This window comes from Manis javanica, chromosome 6 (genome assembly GCF_040802235.1).
Source record: "Manis javanica isolate MJ-LG chromosome 6, MJ_LKY, whole genome shotgun sequence".
Lineage (NCBI taxonomy): Eukaryota > Metazoa > Chordata > Mammalia > Pholidota > Manidae > Manis > Manis javanica.
Window position 1 is genome coordinate 82,919,431 of NC_133161.1, and position 26,893 is coordinate 82,946,323.

Here is a 26,893-nt window from a genome sequence, read left to right on the forward strand (position 1 = left end):
AGAGCCAAGTTAGGAAAACCTGATGTATAAGAGGCAAATTGCTGAAGGCTCAGTGTGGACAAGTCTGAGAGAAAAAACTCCAGGAGGAGGCGCTCATGATGGTGGTGTGAGTAGGGTGGTGGAAAGGGAAACAAAAGCAAAAATGAACAAGTGGGACTAAATCAAGCTGAAAACCTTCTGTACAGCAAAGGACCCAACAAAAAGGCATCCTACAGTATGGGAGAATATATTCATAAATGACAGATCCAATAAAGGGTTGACATCCAAAATATATAAAGAGCTCTGCACCTCAACAAATATAAAGCAAATAATTCAATTAAAAAATGGGCAGAGGATCTGAACAGACACTTCTCCAAAGAAGAAATTCAGATGGCCAACAGGCACATGAAAAGATGCCCCACATTGCTAAGCATCAGAGAAATGAAAATTAAAACCACAATGAGATATCACCTCACACCAGTTAGGATGGCCACCATCCAAAGACAAACAACAACAAATGTTGGTGAGGATGTAGAGAAAGGGAAACCCTCCTACACTGCTGGTGGGAATGTAAACTAGTTCAACCATGGTGTAAAGAAGTTTGGAGATTCCTCAAAAAATTCAAAATAGAAATACCATTTGACCTAGGAATTCACTCCTAGGAATTTACCCAAAGAATGCAGCCACCCAGTTTGAAAAAGACATATGCACCCCTATGTTTATCACAGCACTATTTTCAATAGCCAAGAAATGGAAGCAACCTAAGTGTCCATCAGTAGATGAATGGATAAAGAAGATGTGGTACATATACACAATGGAATATTATTCAGCCATAAGAAGAAAACAAATCCTACCATTTGCAGCAACATGGATGGAGCTAGAGGGTATTATGCTCAGTGAAATAAGCCAGGCAGAGAAAAACAGGTATCAAATGATTTCACTCATCTATGGAGTATAAGAACAAAGCAAAAACTAAAGGAACAAAACAGCAGCAGACTCACAGAACCCAAGAATGGACTAACAGTTACCAAAGGGAAAGGGACTGGAGAGGATGGGTGGGAAGGGAGGGATAAGGGGGAAAAAGGGGATTACGATTAACACACATAATGTGGAGGTTGGGGGGCACTGGGAAGGCAGTATAGCACAGAGAAGACAAGTAGTGACTCTATAGCATCTTATGACGCTGATGGACAGTGACTTGATAATGGGGGAGGTCTAGTAACCATAATGTTACTCATGTAATTATACATTAATGATACAAAAAAAAAACAAAAAAAAAAACGAACAATTCCAAGGGGACCCAGTCATAGGCAGGCTGATAAAACTCTAATGAGTTTTACTTCCTGGAGCAGTAAATATCAGAGGAAAGTCCCCTCATGCTTCCAGCAGGGGAAAGAGGAAAAGGAACCTTTCTGCAGCATATCAGAGCACTCTGTTTTTCTTAAGAAGGTCTGTCCTCAAGGGAAACCATTTAACTGCAGATTAACCTGCTGGAAATTTATCAGAGCCTAACTGAACTGGGGGAAGGTAAATACCCAACTCTAACCCACTGTAGACAACCCTGTCCTATCTAAAGGAAGGGGAGGGGAAACCTCAGCACTTGTGAAGATCTCAATCCAGAGACACAGACTCACTCAACTGAGACATAATCATCAGCTGATAGAATGTGTCTCCCCCACCTGCTCCATACTTACCACTACATCACCTAAGGCCTATTTACAGCAGTTCCTTTTACCCAATATCATTACAAGGCATATTAAAAGGCAAAAAACACAGTTTGAAGAAACAGAGCAATCATCAGGACCAGACTCAGATGCAGCAGTGATGTTAGAATTATCACACTGGGAATTTAGAACAACTATGATTAAGATGCTAAGGGATCTAATAAAGTAGAAAGCATGCAAAAGCAGATGGGAAATGTAAGCAGAGAGACATTCTAAGAACTAAAGGGGGAAAAAAAAAAAAGAAATGTAGAGATTAAAAAAAACACCAACAGAAAAGAATAATGCCTTAATAGACATTAGTAGACTGGATATAGCTGAGGAAAGAACTAAGCCTGAGTATATCTCAGTAGAAATTTCCTAAAACTGAAAAGCAAAGAGAAAAATGAATGAAAAAAAGCAGGATAGAATATTGAAGAACTGTAGACAAGTACAAAACATATGAAGCAGGTGTAATGGTAATACTAGAAGAAGAAAAAAGGAAAAGAAATATTTGAAACAATAATGACTCAAATTTTCCCCATATTAATATCTGAAACCCAATCACAGACCAAGAAGACACAAGGAATACCAGGCAGAATAAATGCCAAACTAACAAATCACAAACCAAAAACAATCTAAAACCATATATATACGTATTATGTTCAAACTACAGAGAATCAAAGAAAAAGGATAGATCTTGAAAAAAGCCAAGAATAGGGGGACCTCTTTCTTATGAAGAAGTAAAGATAAGAATTACATCTAACTTCTTCTCAAAAAACATGTAAGCAAGAAGAAAGTAGAGTGAAATGTTTAAAGACTGAGAGGAAAAATACCCTACCAACCTAGAATTCTGTACTCTGAGAAACTATGTTTCAAAATTGAAGGAGAAGTGATAATAAAGAGGGACATTACATAATGATGAAGTGTTCAGTTCTCCAAGAAGACATAACAATATTTAAGGTATTTGTAGTAGCAACAAAATGAGGCAAACATTGATGGAACTGCAAGGACAATTGATGCATCCACTATCACAGCTGGAGACTTCAACGCCCTTCCATCAAAAGTGGACACATTCAGCAGGCAGAACCAATAAGGAAATAGTTGAAATAATATCATCAATCAACTGGATATAAATAGACAATATAGATGACTTCACCTAGCAGTAACAGAATATACAACCTTCTCATGCTTGCAGGGAGCATTCACCAAGATAGACCACATTCTGAGCCATAAAACATGCCTTGATTTAAATGAATTAAATACACAATGATTTAAAATAAGTAAGTAAAACAAACTTCAAATTTAAGAGTAGAAATCACATGATACCTGTTAACAGACCACATCGAATTAAGATAAAAATCAATAACATCAGGATAGGTGGAAATTCCCCCAACACTTGGAAATTAAGCACTATACTTCTAAATGACACATGGGTCGAAGAGAAAATCTCAAGGAAATAAAAACACAACTGATCAAAATATGCAGGATGCAGTGGAAGTATTGCTTAGGATAGTTTATAGCACTGAGAGCATATAGAAAAGAAAAAAGATCTAAAATCAATTATCTAAGCTTCCATCTTAGGAACAGAAAAAGAAGAGCAAAATAAATGCAAAGTGAGCAGTAGAAAATAAATAATGAAAGTCACACAAAAAATCAATGAGATTGAAAACAGGAAATCAATAGAGAAAATCAGTAAGACCAAAAGCTGGTTCTTTAAAAAAAAATCAGTGGAATTGGTAAGTCTCTAAAGAGGCTAACTAGGGAAAAAACAGTGGACAAATTACTAATGTTAGAAATGAAAAAGAAGAAATTACTGATCCCACAGACATTAGAAGCTCTATGCCCATAAATTTGGTAACTTAGATTCACTTAGATCTTGGATAACCCACATCAATTTTTGTAAGATGCAAAAGAAGATATACAGACGGCACATAAGCATATGAAAAGATGCTCCACATGATATGTCATTAAGGGAAATACAAATTAAAACAATGAGATATTGGTACACACTAGCAAGAACAGTAAAAATCTGGAACCCTGGATATGAGAATGAAATGAGAGTAAGAAGGATGCCTTGGTTGACTGAATCAAAATGGTGCTGTTCAGCGCACAAAACGCAGTGGGAAACACAGGGTCACTGAAGGTTAGTTATATCTGTGGTGGTGGTCTGTTTTGGCACAGGACAGTCACTTGGTGTGCTTCCCTGGGACGCTGACTCTGAAACAGACTACCGTAAAGGAAGCTGATCTGAGAGCGCTCATGGGTCATACTGTGGGGGAAGTAAAAGAGGCAGAGTCAGACTGAGGGAGAGGTTGGGCTCTAGAGCAGTTGTGACAATGCTTCAGCCCGTTCTACAGGGAGCCCTGAAGTGGGGTGTGTCAGTCCCCTCCCTGCCTCTGACCCGCAGATATGGGAGGAGACGCGATGAGACATCGAAGATCTGGAAGGGCCAGCCAGGGGACTCAAGGTGTAACAGCACAAGGGTAATGCTGAAAAGGCATTCCTCATATTTATTGAGCAAATGAACCCAAACATCCAAAGAATTCTGAGTAGGGGGTTCAACACATGACCAACACACAATCATTATCTGACCTTGAGTCCAGCCCTAGGGTGTGATGCTCCTCAAGGACACCGAAACCATGTGATGGCAGTCACGAGAGTAGGAACTGTTTTGTCTTTACTCATTCTGTTATTGATCATGCATCAGGAGTTGTAGGAGAAACAATCAGGTCATATGTATTTGTACATCTGATTCCTATATTACTTGATTTATGTATTAATCCCATTAATCCCACAGAGTTGCTCTTCAGATTTGTCCCAACTTGAGACACACCAGTCATTGGATGCAGACTGGCTCCTCTGACATAAGTGACCTTGAGTGAGGTAGACGTTTTTGGCTGCAGGAAGTATCTGGAGAGCAGTGAGCTCACAGCTATCAAGCAGCAACAATTCCTCCAGTCCTGAAGGACGGTGTGGGTGGCAAGGCACAACATCTACAAAGGACATCAATGGAAAATCCTAGTAAACATATCCTTTTGACCACCCACAAGATAAAGAATTGTGCTGCAGATAAAATCATCACTGGTTACTTGATGAGATCAGGAAAAATATCATCTTTTAAACTCTGCCATCTGCAAGGCACTGTTCTAATAGTCTATCATGTGTCAGTTCATTTATCTGTGACAATAGATTTAAGTATCTGTATTTTTAGAGAAGGCTTAAGTTTGTGAGATCTGCCTGCCTTTCCATACTCCTATATTGCTTATTAAAACAGCTTTGATAGCTTGATCTTTAAAGGGTAGAACAGGTTCTGTTTAGTGGCAGAGTTTGGGGAAAGGGTGCCATTTGGAAATTGAAAAGTTCAGGGAGGTTTCTGTGCTTTCAAGGAGAAATGTTCCAAGAGACAGGAGAAGAGAGAAACTTTCAAAAGGGAGGTGGGATGGTGCAAATAACGATTTTGTTCACTTCTTATGAGGACAACTCTTTTTAAAGGGATTGGCCTCAGGTCAAATAAAATTAAGCCAATGATTATTCAGTAATGTTGGCTGCCCATTTGAGGCAAACATCATTATGAATGGTAAAGCCTTTTCTACATTTTTCCATTACTGCCCTTAATGGGAAATGTTTGGGTTTGCATTATTTTTAAAACTAAGAAAAAGGAAAGGCATGTGATTTCTTATTCATTCTGCATTTGAATCAAATTGTTTGAGTCAACACATAGCACAATATTAATCCAATATTCTGAGTGCTAGATCTGTGCTTACCTAAAATAAATTTTCTAATTTATCAAATTAAACAAAACATTCATCTTGTTCTTGTCTATTGCAGGTATGTTGTTTGTTTTTCCAAATCCTGTTCACTTATACTATCATCATCCCAGTTCAGAATTTAAAAAAATGCCTTACTATTCCATCATATTATAATTGTACAGCAAATTCACTGGCATTACTACTTTTATTTTAGAAATTAGGGAAAATGTGTATATGATGAAATTCACAAAAAGAATGAAGGCAGGGTTTTGAGCCCCAGACTCTCTGACAGAAAAAAAAGGTGTTCCTTTCACTCCAAATTTTCATTCCATGTTCACTTTTCATCAAGCATCTATTATATTTTTCTAGCTATTATTTCTTTCATTTATACATTATTTTTAAATTGTGTATCCACATTTGAGCCCTAATTCTAAGTCTTATTTTCTAATGTTTTACTTAGTGTACTAGATTCCTGACCTGGTTCTCTATTTCTCTTCCTCTTTCTTCCAAGTCAGCTGTCATGGTACTGGTAGATTTCTATTCTTAAAATCTATTGTGCTTGGCTACTCCCTTACTCAAAAATATTTATTGGCTTTTTACAACCTATACAACAAACTCCTTACTTTGGAATACAATGGCCTTCATAATCTTGTTTCAATCCATTTTTCTAAATGTTATCTCCCATTGCTTCCAAATGCACACAGCCCTTGAGCCACAGTGGTCCATGGTAACTCACCACACACTCTCTTAAACTCTGTGTGTCCATGTGAATTCCTGCCTCTGGCTCTCAGAACATGCAGTTTTTCCTTCATCAGAAAAGGCATTCTCCAGGCTCCATGCTAGGAGTTTCACAGACATTTTTCCTAATCTTCTAAAGAATGTTGTAAGTCTCTTGTTTAATGAGGGAAGAAAATAAGTCTTTAAATATCAAGAAATTTGCACAGGACAACACAACTGCCAAGAGAATGGTGGCTCTTGCCTACAAATTCCATGTCCTTTTAGTATTCTATACTGTGTTCTCAATGCCTTTTCTTTCATTCACTTAAAATTTTAACTACAATTCAAAGCATAGCTGAAGTCATAACTTCTTCACAACATTTCTTACCCTATATAAAAGCTATGTCTCTTCCCTGAACACTCTGAATTGTGTGTCTGTGTGTGTATACAATTCTTCTGATATAAGCCATAAACCTCTTGTACCACAGCTTTCATTTCATGTGCTCCTGGGTTGCTGTCCTAACTATACATTCTTCAAGAGTATCTTTCTCTAGTATGACTATAGTTCAAAACTTCAGTAAAGATATAAGTGGAGTTGAACAGGCAGAGAAATTTGAAGATTAATTAGGGAAAAGATAATTCCAAGGAGATATGAAATTATTCTTTAGCTAACACAATGAAGAGAGAAAGGAGAACACACAGTTGTTGAAACATTCATTTTTCTTCCTGCTACCACCAACAGCTAATATATCTCTCTGATCCATATATGGATAGAAAATAGAAATAGCAGCAAATAAGAGTGAACATACTGAAACATGGGCTAGTGTTAGGAGAGTCATGGCTCTGTGACTGCTTTCTGACACTCATGTGTTGTGGGCAATGAGAGGGAAAGGAGGAAATAGCCAGATGAGGATTCATGTGGCGTGAGTCATAGAAAGAGGGCCCAACACAAGTACAGCGAGTCCTGCAGTGGGTGAGGCCTGGACCTCGTGTGGCATTCACAGCAAGGATCTGCGTGTGGTGAGATAGATGGATTTGGCAAATGAAGTTTTCCCTGGAATTCTTACTGTTTAGATGAAGGCTGAACATGTAGTATCTAAAATCTACTAGATCCTTATATCTATTGAGATTTAAGTCCAAAATCATTAAAATTAAATGGAATTTAAAATTTAGTTCCTTAGTGGCACTGGGCACCCTTCAAGTGTTCAATAGCCTCATGGAGCTAGTAGATACTGGACTGGACTGCACAAATACAGAGGATTTTCATCATTGCAGAACATTCTACTGCACAGTTCTGACTAAAATACAAGTAACATACAGTACTCTTCTCAGATTTCTCTGTCTCCAAAGCCTACAGTTTATCCACTGGAATGAGTATAAGCCAGATATAGAAATGATTTAAATAAACTGAGGTAAATCCATTCAGTATTATAAAAGGGATCCCAGTAAAACTTGTTTTCAGAGAACATATACATAGCTTTCAAGTTTGGGTGGAGCGGAAAGTAGCAGATGCAGTGACATTTGCATGGGCATTAATAAAGTTTTTTAGATGAGAAATGGCATTGCAGCAACAAGAACAGCACAGGGTTAGTGAAGAAAGGCATGAAGGCTGACAAAATGTGTGGGCAACAGTCATTTGACTCCCATTTAAAATGATCAGAGGAGAGAAAAGTACAATTTAGGAGAAAGGTGGGTCGAGATTGATTGGTGTAGATATAAAATTTTGTTTTTTTTATAAGGCATTTTGTTTTACAGTGCATTCCTTCAATCTGGAAACACAAAGTAAATATTCACACAGGGATACTGAGAAGGGGAGAGTCTTGTACAGTGGATAATTTCAATAAATCTGCAGTTATTTGGTCTTTGTGATAAAGGTGGTGGACTTTGGTTTTATTTAAACTTGCAATTCAACAATGATCCTGGGGAAGTATGGTCAGTAGAAGGGGTGGAAACTGTGTAATTTCCACAAGTAGGGATTGTTGAGTGTTTCAGTTTTTTCAACTCCTACTGTTTAGCTGACTAAGGAAAACAATAAAAACTCAGCTAGTTTCTGTCCATTGGGACTTTTAAAAGTTTGTTTTCAATTTAAACAGTGGACATGTTATAAGGTATGTTGCCATTTGTTCCTGGGGAAGATAAATTGTCCATCCTCATGATGCCAGATTGAAAAAGAATGTGGATGAAAAGAGGAAGTAGGATTCATGCCCCAATACTAAGGAGGAGAGAGAGAACCATGTGCCTGGATAAGAGGGTTGGCAATGGGAACAGAAAGGGAGAAAGGATTTGAAAGCACTTTTAGGAGCTACAGAACCTATATTAAATGCAGGAAGAAAGGGAGATCCAGACATGCCTCAGATTTCCAGTGTGAGGGATGATCAGAATTGCACTGCCACACCAAGGAATGGGGAAGGTGTATGAGGCAATGTGTCAATTTCAGTTTCAAACACATTGATTTTGAAGTGCTACGGGACTAGCCGCAGACTGAGGGGCATGTAGGTGGAGATGAGCTTGCGGGGCTCCTCTTGCCAGAGTCTGACCCCTCAAGAATAGATCACAGCACTGTGGTCCACACCTCCTAGTTCAGCGGGCTTGCCAAAAAGCAGCTGTTTGTAGGGGTGTTAACAACTTGGCCAGAGCTTGCCAGGCAAGAGTTCTGCCATGGCAAAGCCTGGAGTTGACAGTGTGAAGAGAAGAAGGGCAGGAGGCTTATTCTTTCATGTTCCAGTGTTGAAAAGGAGTCAGGGTATGTGCTAACTTTGAACACATCTTTTCACAGCATTATGAAGTTATTTCTAAGAAGAAAGAACATTTTTATATAACAATATGTTAGTTTGATTTGTAACTATTTAGATGTGCAGGATGTGAGCTTTGAGTGACACTTTGCCCTTGAAAATCTCAGTTGTAGGCCTGACTGGATTCAGTGACTGGATTCAGTGGCTAAGAAATTCTCAACATATTTTCAATTGACCAAGCAGTAGCATTAGACAAAGTCGTTACTCCCTTCTCTTAACACTCTTTCTTCCCTTGCTTTCTAGGAGGACAATATGTTCTCCTGATACTTCTCCTCCCACAGTAGCAGCAACTTCTCAGATTCCTTTAAATGACCTTGGACATAGTCCCTAAATGTCTTTTCTATCTTTGCATTTCCTGTACTTTATCATCTACTTTTGCAACTTTAAATGCCAGTATCTGCTGATGACTCATAAATCATTCCTACCCAAAATTTTGACCTCTAGACTCATACATAGTGGCCTGCTTGAACTCTTAATTTAGCTGCCTGATAATTATTTCAAATGTATGATATTCAGGATTGAGTTCATCTTTCTCCTCTGAATCTGTTTGTTCCACAGTCTTCCCTATTTCAGTGTAAGCAACTCCATTCTTAAACTTACGTGGGCTCCTCTCTCTCTCTTAAACCCTACATCCCTCACAACCTGCCAACTCTACCTGTAATGAGTATGGTGACCATTCGTCACCGTGCCAATAATCTCACCTAAATCATGTTTCCTTTCACCTGGATGATTGTAAAACTTTCCTAATTGTCAACATGTTATCTGGATTTCTCCCATTAACATGTTGCTTATGTCAGTTTACTCCACTGTTCAAAACCCTGTTTTCCAGTCTTAGAGTAAAAGCCAAAGTCCTGAGCTAACCTAGGAGGCCCTCAATAATCTGGAAAATCCACCTCCATACCCCTTCTCTGCTTTCCTCTTCTATACTGTTCCTGCACTCACTCTAATCCAGCCACCCTTACTCCCTTACAGTTTGCCAGTCACACTAGGCAAGAGCTGGCCTCACATCATTGGCTTTGCTGTGACTCTGTTTGCTCAGATTTGTTCTCCAGATGTCTGTGTTTTTCATTCCTCATCTCTTTGATGCTTTTGCTCAAATGTTACTAAGGTGGACTTTCTGTGCACCACTCAGAACTCCTTTCATGACTGAGACACTCATCCTTCCAGCAACTGAGAGTGTTGGCAGTAAGTCCCCTCCAGGAACTGTGCTTGGCTAAAAGGAGATGCCCTACCCAAGGTGGTAACTCCTACCCGAGAGCAGCCCACATCCAAGGACCAGGTGGTTTAGGAGTGTAAGGGCTTATCTCCCGTCTCAGCTAGGACTGAAGAGTCAGTCCACCTATGGATCCCCTGGAGGATCGTCTGAGGCCTCTCTTGAGACTACCTTGTAGGTCAGGCTTTCCCACTGCCAAGTCCTGACCCCCTCATTCCATACAGCTGTATCTGCCAAAGGTATTCACATTCTCCTTCCTCATGCAAATCTGTGTCAGATTCTGTTTCCAGAAAGCTTAATCCGAAGGAGTGGTCCTAAGAAATGACAGTAAGTCGCAGACTCTAAAAGCAGTATTGGAACTAGATTACCTACCCCCATCCCTCAAGCTCTAGCCAGCTGGACAATTAGAACCCCGTTACTGGTGACAGGTATATTACTGACAGGTATATTACTGATCCAGGTGCCAACACATGGGAGATGGCTTGTAGCTACAATATCATTTTTAAAATTATCACTGGTAGTGACCTGAGAAGGCACACCAGTGAGGGACAATGTACAGATGCGCAAACTCAGAGTTTAAGTTAGGGAAGTAGAAATTATAAGGAGTCCAATTGGGGGCTTTCTCAATGGAGAAAGATAACAGAAGGCCCAAAGTGATTAATCACCAATTTAATGTAAAATACAAAAGCCAGAGGATCTCCTGTGCTGTACAAAAAGACTCTAGTCTCCTGCAGTGGAAGTGAGGGAGAAAGTGAACAGAGTTCATTATAAGGACAGGAGAGTTTCAGAGAGGATTGAATTTTCAACTGTGGCAAGACTATAACACCAAAATCAAGATCTTCATTGGAAAGGAATGGAAACAGGACAGCCAGGCCTGGGCTGATGCACCAAAAAATCATCAATTCTTAGATTCCACTTGGATCCTTTGGGCTGCAAAAGTGGTACACTCTTCCCTTTAAAGGCTAGCACTCTCTGCTTGCATGAAGACAACACAGAGGCCTTTGTCTTCTAAGATAACATTCAATCTGGTGAGGATCTACACACACTGCTCCTAGAGACTAGGTCAACAGCTATAATCTACTTGTGACATAAACTGCCAAGGAAGTTCTGAACATGCTACCACAAGAGCTACAGAAACTAACCAACATGTCTTTACAGGCACTGGAAGAGTATTTGGAATTACAGATGGTGACAAGTGTCACATATATATGATTGGATTCTCAGAGTGCTAGATCAAAGGAAGGTGGAATATATGGTTGGGTAAAGGAGAGGTATCATATGGAAACCCTTTCCTATAATCTAGGTGCCACCATAATACCAGGGAGATAGTATTAACCTGTTTCATAAAATGGCTCTTGGAAGACTGGATATAGTGCTGCCCCATGGCAAATGGTAGACAAAGGCAATAGAAGGCTCAGAGAAGTTGGCATCCTAGATTGGAAAACTAGTCAGACTTTAAGAAATGACCAAATAGCTTTCCATGCATTGAAAGAATAAGGAATGCACTAGTGAGGTGGATTTCAAACATTATTGAGGAGGTTCTTTACAGGAAGGGGTTGATGACAGAAATGCAATTACAGACTTAGTCATCCTCAAAGCACCGGAAATAAGATCCCCAATTAAGAGAGATAAGGTACGCTGGGAATGCTGTAGGGAGACGTAAACCAAGATTTCATTTTCAAAATGGAAAATCCATCTGACTCAACTGTGATTTTACCCAGCACTTCACAAGCCTGCAAAAGTCTACCATCTCCCTGCACAAGTAGTTCAAGAAAACAACCTATGAGTGCATCACTTAGAGAACGACTAAGGAAAACTAGATCTTCATTGAATTCCTGTTCCAGTGTGGTAAAACGTCTTAAAGTAGAAAATTAAGAAAATAAGACCTTTTCAGAAAAACCATCTTCAAAAGAAGAAAACTGTTTGGAATTTCAAGAAAGTATTAAACACATAGACGATGAATCTGAAGAAAATATGTATTTAAAAAATACCTTCAAGAATATCAATGTATGTGAATCTAAGTCACTTGATAGTGGGTCATGTACTGATCTCCAGGATGACTTTGTAAATGAAAATCTTCCAAAAAAATAATTAAATGAAGAAAAAGCAAAATTGGTGAAGCAGATTCAGGAGAAAGAAGACCTTCTTTGGAGGCTAAAACTACTCAAAATGTATACATCAAAGAATGACCTGTCTCAGTTACAGTTGTTAATAAAGAAGTGGAGAAGCTGTAGCCAGCTGTTGCTTTATGAGTTGCAGTCAGTTATATCTGAGGGTAACAAGAAACTCAGCCTCACTCAGTTGATAGACCAGTATGGATTAGATGATAAACTACTACACTTTAACAGAAGTGAAGAAGAATTTATAGGTGTTTAATTCATAATTTTTTCAAGAATGTCTTTAAGAATGACAACTTTAAAGATACTTATATATTTTAAATGGAAGGTATAAACTATTAGGGCTTAGAGAAAGGTATCTTGATGAACATCAATTTAGGGCCTCTTATAAAAATATAAAATTTCTAAAATGAAAATTGAGTATTTTGGATAAATTTGCAAAAGAAAACTTTACATTTAAACTAATGTAGAAAAAAAGTTTAAATCATGTTTAAAAAAATAATTTGAGCAATTCTGGAAGTCAGTTTTAATACATTGTTTTGTTTATTGTGGTAAAAAAAAGTTTTATTTTAAATGTTAAAAAGTAGTCCAGTCTGGTGAATGTCTAAAGCAAAACTGATCTAAAAATGCCTGCCTCTCTCCTAAGTTTATGAACCTTGTTTCCATCTATTTACCACATTTCCATGGGGATGGTCTAGTGGGTAATTAATTAAACTCCTATGTCTAAAATTTAAAAAAAAACAGAGAGAGATCAGGTACCAGCATTTAATTTTGAGATCCAAAGTAGGTATAATGTTGCAATGTGTCAAGATCACAGTGGCAGTCAGGAAAGCCTAATATAAAGAAACCTATGGGAATAATTAATAGAACAACGTTCTTAGAGCAAAATAAATGGGCAGGCAACACGAGTATTACTCAGTTTAGTCAACCAGAAGAGTCAAAGTTAATCATTATGCGGATAATGATGGCCACCCTCAAAAAATGTTAAGACTCCTTGTCCTATTTCTAGACCTGAGTTATATCTCAGAGCCAGGATCCAGTTACTGAAAGGTCCCCAGGAAAGCAAAATCTTTACAACCTGACAAATGTATGGAGTGAAGATTTACTAAAGATATCCTAAGGGGTCTGAGTGCACCTTGATACCTGGAGACCAGCAGTAGCATCACGGTCCTCATGTTAGAGTGGAAACATATGGGAACCAGGTACTAAATTGTATCCTGGACCATGTCAAGGGTGCAGTGGATCCAGTGGATTCGCAGATGCAGTTGACAATGATTTGAGTCCCTACATTTACTATCGGAATGAACATGGCAGTTGGCATAATCCCTGTATCATTTTTTGGTTTGTGTCAAAGTGAGCCAGCATAGTGAAGAATATCGAGTGGAAGCCGCTGAGACTGACCAGTCCCCCGCTGTTGTGCTCTCTACAGGAGTGTGTGAGGCTGGTCTTTGCGCCTCCTTTCAGCATGAATCTGAAGGACCATCACAGCCTCAGGGCTCCCCGTGGGATTGGCTGAATTCTCTGTTGCAACTGCTTTGACATCTGATTTCCCCTTCTGCTGATACTGTTTCCTTCACTCACTTACATGGACTGCTCTGAAGGACACTTTCCAATAACCTTTCCAAGTGCATTTTTCATATTAAAGTCAGGTGTTTTTTTTTTGTTTTTTTTTTGTTTTTTAGGAGAGCAAGGTACAGGCTTTTATTTAGAGATACAGTGAAAGGACAGAGCTCCTGGCTCACACCAGGAGGGGACAAGAGAGTCCCTAAAGTCAGTTTTAAGGGAACTTAATCTAAAACAATTATCTTTTCAGTTAGGTCTTCCCTGGATATGTTATATAAACTTCCAATATCATCCTCACCACCACCACCACACTTCATTCATTCTGTTGTTGCTGTTGTTTGTCTTAACATTTGTCACCATCTGCGGTTATATATACTTTAAATATTCATCATATTTATTGTTTGGGTGAACCCCTCTACAGACTCACATACTAAAATTTAAGTTCTGTGAGAAGAGATATCTAATTTGTTTACTGCTGAATCTTCCATGCCTGGTATAGAATGCTGAATACATCAGTTGCTGAATAAATGAATTCCTGCAATTCTAGAGGTAATATTTCTAACTTGGAATCATTTGGGAAGGAGGATCATCATTTCCATGATGGAACAAAGAGCTATCAAACTCCAACTGTCTCTCAATCACTCACTATTCACTGATTATTTTAATGAACAAGATTTTCTAGTTACTGTCAGTTTAGAATCTGCAAACAGAAGAGAAGAACCAGAAGGTATAAGCACGGGAATGTATCCTGCCTACCTAGTGAGGAAGCACAAACTGAGCAGCCGCAGATTCCTCTTAGGAATTTGGAAAGTAAAGAATCACCCAATGGTGTCAGTCACTGAGACGCATAACAGAGAATATGCATATTAGGTTCTTTCTTAAAGAATTGGTAGTATATAAAGTCAGCTATGGAAAAGCACAATATTCCAAGGGAAGAAGAAAAGCATGAGTGAAAGCTAAGCTGGGGCACCTAAGTAGGGAAGAGCTGAAGTCCGGCTATAAGAGAGGAGTTGTTATGCAAAGTACTGGGAGATACACTGGACAATGGGTAGTGCTAACTAGATTATTGGTAGCAGGACTAAAACAGGAGTCTGTAATAAAAAAGGAGTTCTTGTTTTTTCAACAAGGGAAGTATAGTAATGAAATTTGGGTTTGAGGAAGTTTAACCTGGCACAGTCAGACAGGTTCCACTGGACTAGGGCAGGGACTAGAATCAGGAAACCTAAGATTCAGAGGCTGGAATCTAAGGAAACCTAGAGACTAGAATCAGGTTAAACCTAAATGGCAATAATCAGGACTGAAGTTACTGAGGAACAAGATTAAGGGATTAAATAGTGGAAATGTTGTGTTAAAAGACACATAAAAAAACATCCCAAAAGAGGCAGAATTTGGGACAGAAAAAGGCTCCTTGGGAAATCATGACTCTCATCTTCTCTGTCAGTTAAGCTTGTAACATTTTTATTTTCAATAATCATTGCATACAATCATATCCTTATCCATAAAGAAGAGTATGGGGCATATGCAAAGGTAGAAATCGACTCTAATGAATAAAAATAAATATTCATATTACCTTTTAAGACATAATAGCTGTGTAATGCTGACATTGTAAACTTATTGCACCATCTCAATGTACTAACTTGAAACAGCAAGTTTTGTCCTATTCCCTTCAGATCAAAAGACCTCTCTCAGCAAGTCCCCGAAGACATGAACTCTCTGGAGGAACTACTATGCACAAGGCTCCCAGAAGTACACATATGAGTACCATTAGCAAACAAGGCATGGTTTGCCTCAAATTTCATGGGAATATGCAAGGATAAAGGTCATTGTTAAGGCAGCCAGGCCTCGAAATACCTGGAGACCCAAGGCCTGAAGTCAACACCTCCTATAAAAAATGGAAACAAAATAAAGAGTAATACAGATGGCAGCTTGTCTTTACAATTTCTACAAGGAGCTGAGCCATTGAGGCTACTTACTGAAGTCAGCCACATGGCACATTCTCAGGGGGAATCCATCCTGATAACTGTAGAAGCCCAGGTAATACTGGCAAAAGAGATGTCTCCAAAAATGTAGGTTGAAATCTCATTACTAAAAGCAGGTGGGAAATATCTGCATGCCATCTCAAGCTGGATGTTGAATTATAAATATAAAATAGTGATTACTCAAACCTTTTAAGGGCTAATATCCTCTTTTGAAGATTCCACAGAGACCCCGACCAAAAATAGCCAGAGGAAAAATTATTCACACCAGGCAAGCCTGTGGTATTTCAGTGACAAGCTTGTGGTATTTCAGTGACCTTTAGAGTTGAGGGCTTACTCTCTGTATTTTACCTCAAGTTGATTTTCTTCCTTGCACAGCCTCGTATCAAAAGAAGGTATGCTCAGTCAGGTAATGCTGTGATACAAAAAAAAAAGAAAAGAAAAGAAAAAAGCAACAAAGTTTTTAGAAGTCATTCTCAATGACTTTTCTAAAAGACCACAGTGTTCCAACACCATGTCCCTTGCTTTCAGTATATGTGCAGCGGTTGTACATGCATGTGTGTGGGTGTACACACAGAGCAGTCTCTATTTAGCTGACCAATATATACAAGTCTAACATGGTGGTGTCCTGGAAAGCCTTCTGTACCTTGTTTTGAAGAACAAACAAAATTTATGGCCACGTTTTTCCCTGAATAAAAAGCATCTAATTTAGTTACCTTTTCTTGTTGCCATCTTCTATCAATTTTCCCCTCAGTACAGAACAGGGTTTAACCACAGAAAGGGAGTATGCTGGTGTTATTTTTCAGGCTGAGAAAGAAAAGCTTAAACAGTGTAACAATTGTAATTTTATAGATTGACAGTATTTCAATATACAATTGGGCTTTTTCATTGATTTTGGAGTTATTCTAAACTTTCTAGGGTGTTGAGATAAACCCACTATGATGCTGAATTTTAGAAGAAACGCAACCATACTGTCATCCCAGCAGAGCACAAGAGAAAAGGGGCTCTAGGGGCTCTAGGACTCTAGTAATGCATTAGCAAGAAATAATTTCTGAACACTTCGTATGGCAAGTTCAAATCCTGTGCATAGCCAAGGGAATAAGATACTATCCCCCACACTAGTGGAATTTGCTATTTTATTTTCACCATTTTCTTAGGTCCAGAAAGCTCTAATTCTAAGTGAGGCAACACAGACTAACAACTGTGTTAACAACTACAGCTCATTAGTGAAGCTGAGTCCCAGGTACCCAGGGGAAAGGGCTGAGAAAGGAAACTACTCTCTGGCTCTCCCCAGGCTGCCTCTCCTAAATATAGATGCATCTTGAATTTTATGTTAAGAATATTTTAGTCCCTGATGAAAAAAATCACATAATAATCTCATAAACTTGATGACTAAACATTCGGGGTTACATAGAAAAGTAAAATTTCATAATTTTACACAGTGCAGAAAATGTACACTTCTACTCCTAAAAGATGGTCAGTTTTAGTCAGAAATCCACACAAGAAGTCTTAGTAAAATGCATATCCTTTCAAAACCAGGGTATGTCCCCACCAAGCAGCTATGGGCTATATTATGAAAGAGCAAAAAGCTATAGGGTATTACTTCATCCGTTGTCAATTCATATGAAGTACTTTGCCAGTTAATAATTGCTACGGAACATACAAGAATCTTGTACATTCAGGGTACTGTGTATAATCAATTTTGACATAAAAACAATTGGCAAAAACAGATTTCAGTGTTTGTGTTCTTTTGTGTTTCTGTCAGAACGGACTCTGTTCCTGGGTAAGTATAAATAAACCGGGCAGTGTGAATTCTGTTCCTTTGGGGCAGGCCCTTTGCATTGTAAAAGCAATAGCACATGATTTGCACAAACCCTTGCATACCTACTTGTCCACATTTTTGTACTATCATCTCACATGGATTTGAAGGGATGAAATCCAAAAAGTTTTGACTATGCTTATGTATATGCAGACTATTATTTTATGTGAAAAAATAAACAAAGCAGGAATATGTATTTAACTCAGAAGCCTATTGCCTTGCATGAATATGCAAAAACCCACCTGTTCAGACTTTGCACACGATCCCACAAGAAGATCAGCACTGACAAGCTGATGAGCTGACTCTATTCTAGTATTTCCTGGTAACCCACATGCACAAATTCCAAAATGTGCATTGAAAGATTTGCCTGCTGCCCCAGGTAGGAAAATATTGATTGATGACCTAACAAGTGTTTTATGCTTCACATAAACAAAAAAATTGTTCAATATAATCTCTGTCCCCAAGCTTGCAGATTTTCAAGAAGTACACGATTACTATTAGGGTAGGGTATTATCCTATAGGTAGTATACAGAGCAATTATGAGGTATGGAACCTATTTAGGTATACTGCACTATTCTAACTTTTCAGGAAGAACCAAATTACCTACTGTTTCAGAGTATGCCACTTTTTATTCCCTTGGTACCAAATCAATAACAGTCCTTACAGTACAGCAGCTTCTGTAGAGATTCTCAAAAGCTGAGTGAGAATCTAAGTACAGTAGACTATAAGTGGATAATTCAATATAATCTGGTAGTTAGAGTGATTATTAAGAATTTGAAGACAGAAGAAAAGATGCAAGCTTCTTGACTAGTAATAACTTCAAGTAACAGTAAAAAGATTGCTTATTAGTAAGAAGCTTTCCATTTGAATTGCTCATTTCAGATTATCTTTGGTGTATAGATTTGGACAACTTTCTACATTACTGTATACTCTTCTTTAAGGAGATGAGTAGATTTTCAAAGATGTTCTAGAAGTAGCCATTTAATTTAAAAGCATAGGAATTTCCTCTTTAGCTTCAACCATACAGCCACAGGGCTGTATGATTTGACCCTCTGATCAGGTGACAGTTCAGAAAGCTTCTCCTTAGTCAAAGCAGAATCTTAGAGAGTGAGGGACTGGGCTGCTGGGTAGCTGGACAGAGCATTACTCTTGGATCCTGTGTCTTAACCAGAGAGCTGAGCTCTGCGTTTGAAAAAGTTTGAGCAAATAAGCTGACAAATATCTAACACCACAAGATGGGAAGCAGAATTAGCTCAGAGAACAAGGAGTCAGCCAAAAGATCAAAGGAACTGGAGAAAAAGCTTCAGAAAGATGCTGAGAGAGATGCAAGAACTGTGAAGTTGCTGTTATTAGGTAATTTTTTTTCCATTTGCTTTCAAAATGCTGATTTTTTTCCAAGTGTGATGTATCTATTTTTCTCAAACTTTAATTTCAAGTGTATTACCATACAGGAAATTTATTATGAAAATGTGGTTAGAAACGTCAATAACTTTATACATACTATAAATATTTACTGATTTTTTGTTTAGCATTTCATTCCATTTTTATTGTTAAGCTGAGAGACAAACATTACATGACTCAATTTCTCTATGTCAGTAATGCATTTTACTATGATTGAAAGAAAACTCATACACATTTATTATTTTATCACACCCCAGTCATAACCTGAATGTCAGCTTTTTAATACTGAAAACAATCCTTTAATAACAAACTATAAAGATTTGTTATTGTCTTTGAACAGAAATATATTGAGTTGTTTGATATGTTATTTAATTAGTTGAGCTATTAAAATCAGTCTCAAGTTATTCAGAGAGTAATGATAAGATACTTCAAGTTATATTAATACTATTCAGCCTTCTGAATACTGCCTACAATAGTATCTGTATGCTCAGAAAATGTTCGATTTAAATCCCTTTAGGATATATATTCATTCAGGTTATGAATTATGTCTCCTCTGTCTTTTCATTCCCTTTAACTCAGTACAATGTTCTATACAACTATAAATTCAATAAATGTTCAATGACCTGAAAGATTGAAAATTATCCATATACCACACATTTTTCTAAACAAAATGTTTAACATGTAGTGGTTACTGGAAGATAAATGTGTTTCTGAAATAAAAATAAAGACCCATAAAAAGAATACAAAACAGTAACTTTAACCAGTGTGCTTTCCTCCTGCTCTTATACACAAAGACTTCATTTTTATCTTAGCATTGTGAGTCTTTCACACAACAAAATGTCCTCAGTTTCCTAAGTGGTCCTTTACTGTGTCTAGTTGGCTCCCAGCAGCACGAGTGTCTGAGAAACCAGCTGTGGGTATTTCCAGCACTTACTCCTCAAAGGAAAGGAAATGTGCTCCCCGTTTATGAACAAGTTCTGTGGCTGCACCCTTGCCCACAGCACTTGTAAGTAACCACCTAGAGGGCTGGAAACTGAGAAAGATACTGGGTCAACTCTTATGAAACCAGCAAATATACTTTCCCTAACACTCCAGAGTCATCTCTGAGGCTTTGGTCAAGCAAAGAAAAAACAAATAAAAGGTGAGAGGGAAAGCCAAGTATTCCTACAAACGCATTCTGTGTCTTTCTTGTATTATTAACAATAGCATAAGAGTAGTGGCAAAATACATTTAAAATCCCCATCTTTGAATAGAATTTCAAAAGAACAGATATATTTTCAATGTATCAAATATTTTTACATTAAAGTGGTGGGTTAGATCAAGAAGAAAGGGTAACTTTTGGAGCCAGAGATATAAAAGAATCATTAGTGGTACTACTACATCTTTTACTCTCCCAAGACAATCACAATTTCATAATTTCAGATCCAAAGTCACCCTTCAATCTGTTTAGATTTCTTTGGTTCCAGGAACATGTGCACTGAACTTGTCACATCTTATTCACTCAGAATGAATCACATTCTCTTAAGCTCTTCCTATTTCAAATACATTTCAAACACTTGACGAAGTTTTCCCTTCTGGACTCTGAGTACTATGCATAATGATTCAATTGCAAGTTCAAAACAATAGTCTTGTAACAACTCTGCTTTGATTCTCATTTTTTAATTGAACTTAAATTCACTAAAGTGCAATTTTTATATTCAATTTGCCGTCATTAAGATATAAATGTGTTCAGTGCAACTAAACTAAGCCTTCCCACTCTCCCATCCCTAGATCCTCTCACTAATCAAACCTATTTAATTTCTCCCATCATTGAAACAGTGACTCATTTATCAGTGTAGTGTGAACAACAGTTTTTAAGTTTATCAATAAGTGTTTATCACATCAGACTAACCTAAGTTAAGGCTTAGGGATCAGTCTAACACAATTTTATAAAAATTAGAAATTGAAAAGCATTTTTGACAGAATTCATTCTTTATGTTGACCTTGTTTTCTGATGAATTCCTACATACTTAAGCACATAATGAAACTTGCCGAATTTAACATGTACTATAGACTAGCTGAACAATTTTGTATTATTGGACACAAGATTCCACTGAATCTAAAGAGCTCTCAAAGTGCTATCTTACAAGTAAAGGATCACCTTGCAGACAGATTCCTTCTTTATTATGCCTTTCAGACATTCAGTGAAATTACACAGATGCCAAATTTTTCTTCTTAAGTCAAAAGAAGGCTTCTAGGAAACATTGGAGATGACTCATATATTCCTGGCACATTTGATAATTGCTATTAGGACAGTAAGTCACACACTTAAAAAAAAATGCCTGTAAAGCTGCCCCAGAAAAGAACATTTTAATAAGAAAAACAAATTCTAATTAATAAGATGTTCTCTTTTGTAGACTTCCTAAGTTAGCTTTTTTAAGACTTAAAAATGTTTGATTAAACTTTATTTCTATTCAAACGAAATACCTGTCATTTAATGATGGAAAGAGTGTGGATCGTGTTTCCATTTTTTGTAATGTCCCTTCTCTTCAAATTTTACATTACTTTCTTCTGTAGTTTTTTTAGATTCAGAGCTCCATGGGAAGTATAGGGGAAAAAATCAGCTTGTTTTCCTTCATATGTGAAACACTACACATTCATTCTACAATTCTCAGTGATACATAATGAGCTTTCAGACTTGATTTCCAGCATTATCATGGGCCATGCATCGTTGGTGTTCTCTTTCCTTTAAGTTTTCTAAAACTTTTTATTTTTTTTCTATGTGCTATATTGTAAACATCAGACTTTTTTGATGGTGCCATCTGAGTTCGTTTTAAAATACTATTCCAATTATCTGACTTCTACAAACATGAACTTTGGTGGATTCTAAAGATAAAAGAATGTCTACTTTAAATGTGTTTATATTTACCTAGCTGAGCAACATTTTCAAATTTTCCAAATGGTCCCATTTATTCAATGAATGAACATTTTTGGACGCATGACTTTTTTTTAGTAAGACATAGGAAAATCATGATGACTGTAAAGCTCTCTAAAAGCCTGTTACAAAATAGCTGGAAATATAAAATTGCACAGCAGAATTATCTAAATAGGTTTGTCTACCTGGCAGAATGGAGAGACTACAATTCAAAACCAGTAAAGTAGAAGATATTTTTAAGCCATCTGAGATAAAAACTGATATGTTAACATTTTTATCAAGTGCTATGCTTTTTTCACTTCTCTGAGTGACCTAAGACTAGTCACATGGCCTCAAATAATGGGTGTCAAAGGATTTTGTAAATTGTACAAATCCAGACAAATATGGCTTATTCTTCTGGGTAATAGATTCTCAAGACTGAAGTAAATTGAATGTTAATAAATATATACAATTTTCCTTCCTTTTATGTATACTTAAAAGAAAACAGGACACAAGCCTCAAAAACTTAGTTCTATTTTTAAATAGGTCTTTATTTTTATTTTTAAAAAGTACCTCTAGATATGAGTAGGAGAGGATGCAGGAAACAAGAGGTGTTCCTGAGTCACTGGATAGATTATAAATTCATCAAATGTAAGACATTCTTTTTGAGTTTCTGTTACACCAATAGAGTCAATGCCTGTCCATAGATACAATCAGAAAAACAGATCCCCTGAAAAAAATGGTATTAAGATGAGCCAATAAATTTATTTGTGATCACTAGTAATAAGAGAAGTAATTTGTGAACATGTAGGGCATATTCCTGAATAATGATTCTAATTTTTTGTTTTATTTATCTAAATTAAAGCTGTTCTTTCCATGCTCTAATATTTTATTTCAAAATATAATAATTCATTTTATGTCTCTAAAGATATCCACTCCTGTGGATGCATGAATGTTTTTAATATAAGTGTTTAAAATTGCTTTTCAATAATGTGGAGAGAAAACATGCAGTAAAGCTCTACTTGGAGAGTTTCAAACTGTCTCCAAAATGTAATAGACCACATCACAGCGATTTCAAAGTTCCAGAAGCAAAGCAAAATATTTATAAAGTTGCATTTATAAAGAATGGCATGTGGCAGCATCAAGTAGCTTTCTAAAATATACCTTTTTCCAAAAGCAAAAAGCACTTGGGTAAATGTTTTGAATAAATCTGATTATTTAAGATTGATTTTATCTCAAATAATCAGCACATGCTAAACATAGACTCACAAGTCTCTCATATAAAAGATGCAAACTGGGGGCGGAGCCAAGATGGCGGCATGAGTAGAGCAGCGGAAATCTCCTACCAAAAACACATAGATCTATGAAAATATAACAAAGAAAACTCTTCCTAAAATAGAGACCAGAGGACACAGGACAACATCCAGACCACATCCACACATGCAAGAATCCAGCGCCTTGTGCAGGGGGAGAGGAAGGCCACAAACCAACAAAAAGGGAAGCTCTTCCAGCGGTCACTCGTACCAGCTCTGCAAACTATCTCTATCACCATGAAAAGGCAAAACTACAGGCAGACAAAGATCACAGAGACAACACCTGAGAAGGAGACAGACCTAACCAGTCCTCCTGAAAAAGAATTCAAAATAAAAATCATGAACATGCTGACAGAAATGCAGAGAAAAATGCAAGAACAATGGGATGAGATGCAGAGAAAAATGCAAGAGCAATGGGATGAAGTCCGGAGGGAGATCACAGATGTCAGGAAGGAGATCACAGAAGTGAAACAATCCCTGGAAGGATTTATAAGCAGAATGGATAAGATGCAAGAGGCCATTGAAGGAATAGAAACCAGAGAACAGGAACATATAGAAGCTGACATAGAGAGAGAGATAAAAGGATCTCCAGGAATGAAACAACACTAAGAGAACTATGTGACCAATCCAAAAGGAATAATATTCCTATTATAGGGATACCAGAGGAAGAAGAAAGAGGAAAAGGGATAGAAAGTCTCTTTGAAGAAATAATTGCTGAAAACTTCCCCAAACTGGGGGAGGAAATAATTGAACAGACTACGGAAATACACAGAACCCCCAACAGAAAGGATCCAAGGAGGACAACACCAAGACACATAATAATTAAAATCGCAAGGATGAAGGACAAGGAAAGAGTTTTAAAGGCAGCTAGAGAGAAAAAGGTCACCTATAAAGGAAAATCCATCAGGCTAACATCAGACTTCTCAACAGAAACCCTACAGGCCAGAAGAGAATGGCATGATATATTTAATGCAATGAAACAGAAGGGCCTTGAACCAAGGATACTGTATCCAGCACGACTGTCATTTAAATATGATGGCGGGATTAAACAATTCCCAGACAAGCAAAAGTTGAGGGAATTTGGTTCCCACAAACCACCTCTACAGGGCATCCTACAGGGACTGCTCTAGATGGGAGCACTCCTAAAAAGAGCACAGAACAAAACACACAACATATGAAGAATGGAGAAGGAGGAATAAGAAGGGAGAGAAGAAAAGAATCTCCAGACAGTGTATATAACAGCTCAATAGCGAGCTAAGTTAGGCAGTACAATACTAAAGAAACTAACCTTGAACCTTTGGTAACCATGAACCTAAAGCCTGCAATGGCAATAAGTACATATCTCTCAATAGTCACCCTAAATGTAAATGGACTTAATGCACCAATCAAAAGACACAGAGTAATAGAATGGATAAAAAAGCAAGACCCATCTAAATGGTGCTTACAAGAAACTCACCTTAAACCCAAAGACAACCACAGACTAAAAGTCAAGGGATGGAAAACATATTTCAGGCAAACAACAGTGAGAAGAAAGCAGGGGTTGCAGTACTAATATCAGACAAAAAAGACTTCAAAACAAAGAAAGTAACAAGAAATAAAGAAGGACACTACATAATGATAAAGGGCTCATTCCAACAAGAGAATATAACCATTCTAAATATATATGCACCCAATACAGGAGCACCAGCATATGTGAAACAAATACTAACAGCACTAAAGAGGGAAATAGACTGCAATGCATTCATCTTAGGAGACTTCAACACACCACTCACCCCAAAGGATAGATCCACTGGGCAGAATATAAGTAAGGACACACAGGCACTGAACAACACACTAGAACAGATGGACTTAATACACATCTATAGAACTCTACATCCAAAAGCAACAGGATATACATTCTTCTCAAGTGCACAGGGAACATTCTCCAGAATAGACCACATACTAGCTCACAAAAAGAGCCTCAGTAAATTCCAATATATTGAAATTCTACCAACCAATTTTTCAGACCACAAAGGTATAAAAGTAGAAATAAATTCTACAAAGAAAACAAAAAGGCTCACAAACACATGGAGGCTTAACAACATGCTACTAAATAATCAATGGATCAATGAACAAATCAAAATAGAGATCAAGGAATATATAGAAACAAATGACAACAACAAAACAAAGCCCCAACTTCTGTGGGACGCAGCGAAAGCAGTCTTAAGAGGAAAGTATATAGCAATCCAGGCACACTTGAAGAAGGAAGAACAATCCCAAATTAATAGTCTAACATCACAATTATCGAAACTGGAAAAAGAAGAACAAATGAGGCCAAAAGTCAGCAGAAGGAGGGACATAATAAAGATCAGAGAAGAAATAAACAAAATTGAGAAGAATAAAACAATAGCAAAAATCAACGAAACCAAGAGCTGGTTCTTTGAGAAAATAAACAAAATAGATAAGCCTCTAGCCCAACTTATTAAGAGAAAAAGAGAATCAACACAAATCAACATAATCAGAAATGAGAATGGAAAAATCACGACAGACTCCACAGAAATACAAAGAATTATTAAAGACTACTATGAAAACCTATATGTCAACAAGCTGGAAAACCTAGAAGAAATGGACAACTTCCTAGAAAAATACAACCTCCCAAGACTGACCAAGGAAGAAACACAAAAGTTAAACAAACCAATTATGAGCAAAGAAATTGAAACGGTAATCAAAAAACTACCCAAGAACAAAACCCCAGGGCTGGACGGATTTACCTCGGAATTTTATCAGACACACAGAGAAGACATAATACCCATTCTCCTTAAAGTGTTCCAAAAAATAGAAGAAGAGGGAATACTCCCAAACTCATTCTATGAAGCCAACATCACCCTAATACCAAAACCAGGCAAAGACCCCACCAAAAAAGAAAATTACAGACCAATATCCCTGATGAATGTAGATGCAAAAATACTCAATAAAATATTAGCAAACAGAATTCAACAGTATATCAAAAGGATCATACACCATGACCAAGTGGGATTCATCCCAGGGATGCAAGGATGGTACAACATTTGAAAATCCATCAACATCATCCACCACATCAACAAAAAGAAGGACAAAAACCACATGATCATCTCCATAGATGCTGAAAAAGCATTTGACAAAATTCAACATCCATTCATGATAAAAACTCTCAGCAAAATGGGAATAGAGGGCAAGTACCTCAACATAATAAAGGCCATATATGATAAACCCACAGCCAACATCATACTGAACAGTGAGAAGCTGAAAGGTTTTCCTCTGAGATCAGGAACAAGACAGGGATGCCCACTCTCCCCACTGTTATTCAACATAGTACTGGAGGTCCTAGCCATGGTAATTAGACAAAACAAAGAAATACAAGGAATCCAGATTGGTAGAGAAGAAGTTAAACTGTCACTATTTGCAGATGGTATGATACTGTACATAAAAAACCCTAAAGACTCCACTCCAAAACTACTAGAACTGATATCGGAATACAGCAAAGTTGCAGGATACAAAATTAACACACAGAAATCTGTAGCTTTCCTATACTCTAACAATGAACCAATAGAAAGAGAACTCAGGGAAATAATTCCATTCACCATTGCATCAAAAAGAATAAAATACCTAGGAATAAACCTAACCAAAGAAGTGAAAGACT

The 26,893-nt window shown here is 37.4% G+C and overlaps 1 protein-coding gene, 1 long non-coding RNA gene and 1 pseudogene across 2 annotated transcripts in view; 2 read left to right on the forward strand and 1 right to left on the reverse strand.

The window, feature by feature from the left end:
* Nucleotides 1-11,797: 11,797 nt before the first annotated feature.
* LOC108407747 (swi5-dependent recombination DNA repair protein 1 homolog pseudogene) lies at nucleotides 11,798-12,974 on the forward strand (annotated as a pseudogene).
* Nucleotides 12,975-16,159: 3,185 nt separating this feature from the next.
* LOC140849929 (uncharacterized) overlaps nucleotides 16,160-26,893 on the reverse strand; it is a 33,601-nt gene continuing 22,867 nt past the window's right edge. Inside the window, exon 3 of the long non-coding RNA XR_012132340.1 lies at nucleotides 16,160-16,224. This is a non-coding gene — a long non-coding RNA (uncharacterized lncRNA). The remainder of the gene's footprint in view (nucleotides 16,225-26,893) is intronic.
* GNAT3 (G protein subunit alpha transducin 3) overlaps nucleotides 18,745-26,893 on the forward strand; it is a 57,515-nt gene continuing 49,366 nt past the window's right edge. The window contains exon 1 of the mRNA XM_037021728.2: nucleotides 18,745-18,981. Coding sequence (XP_036877623.1) covers nucleotides 18,864-18,981 — 118 coding nt within the window. The 5' untranslated portion in view covers nucleotides 18,745-18,863. The remainder of the gene's footprint in view (nucleotides 18,982-26,893) is intronic.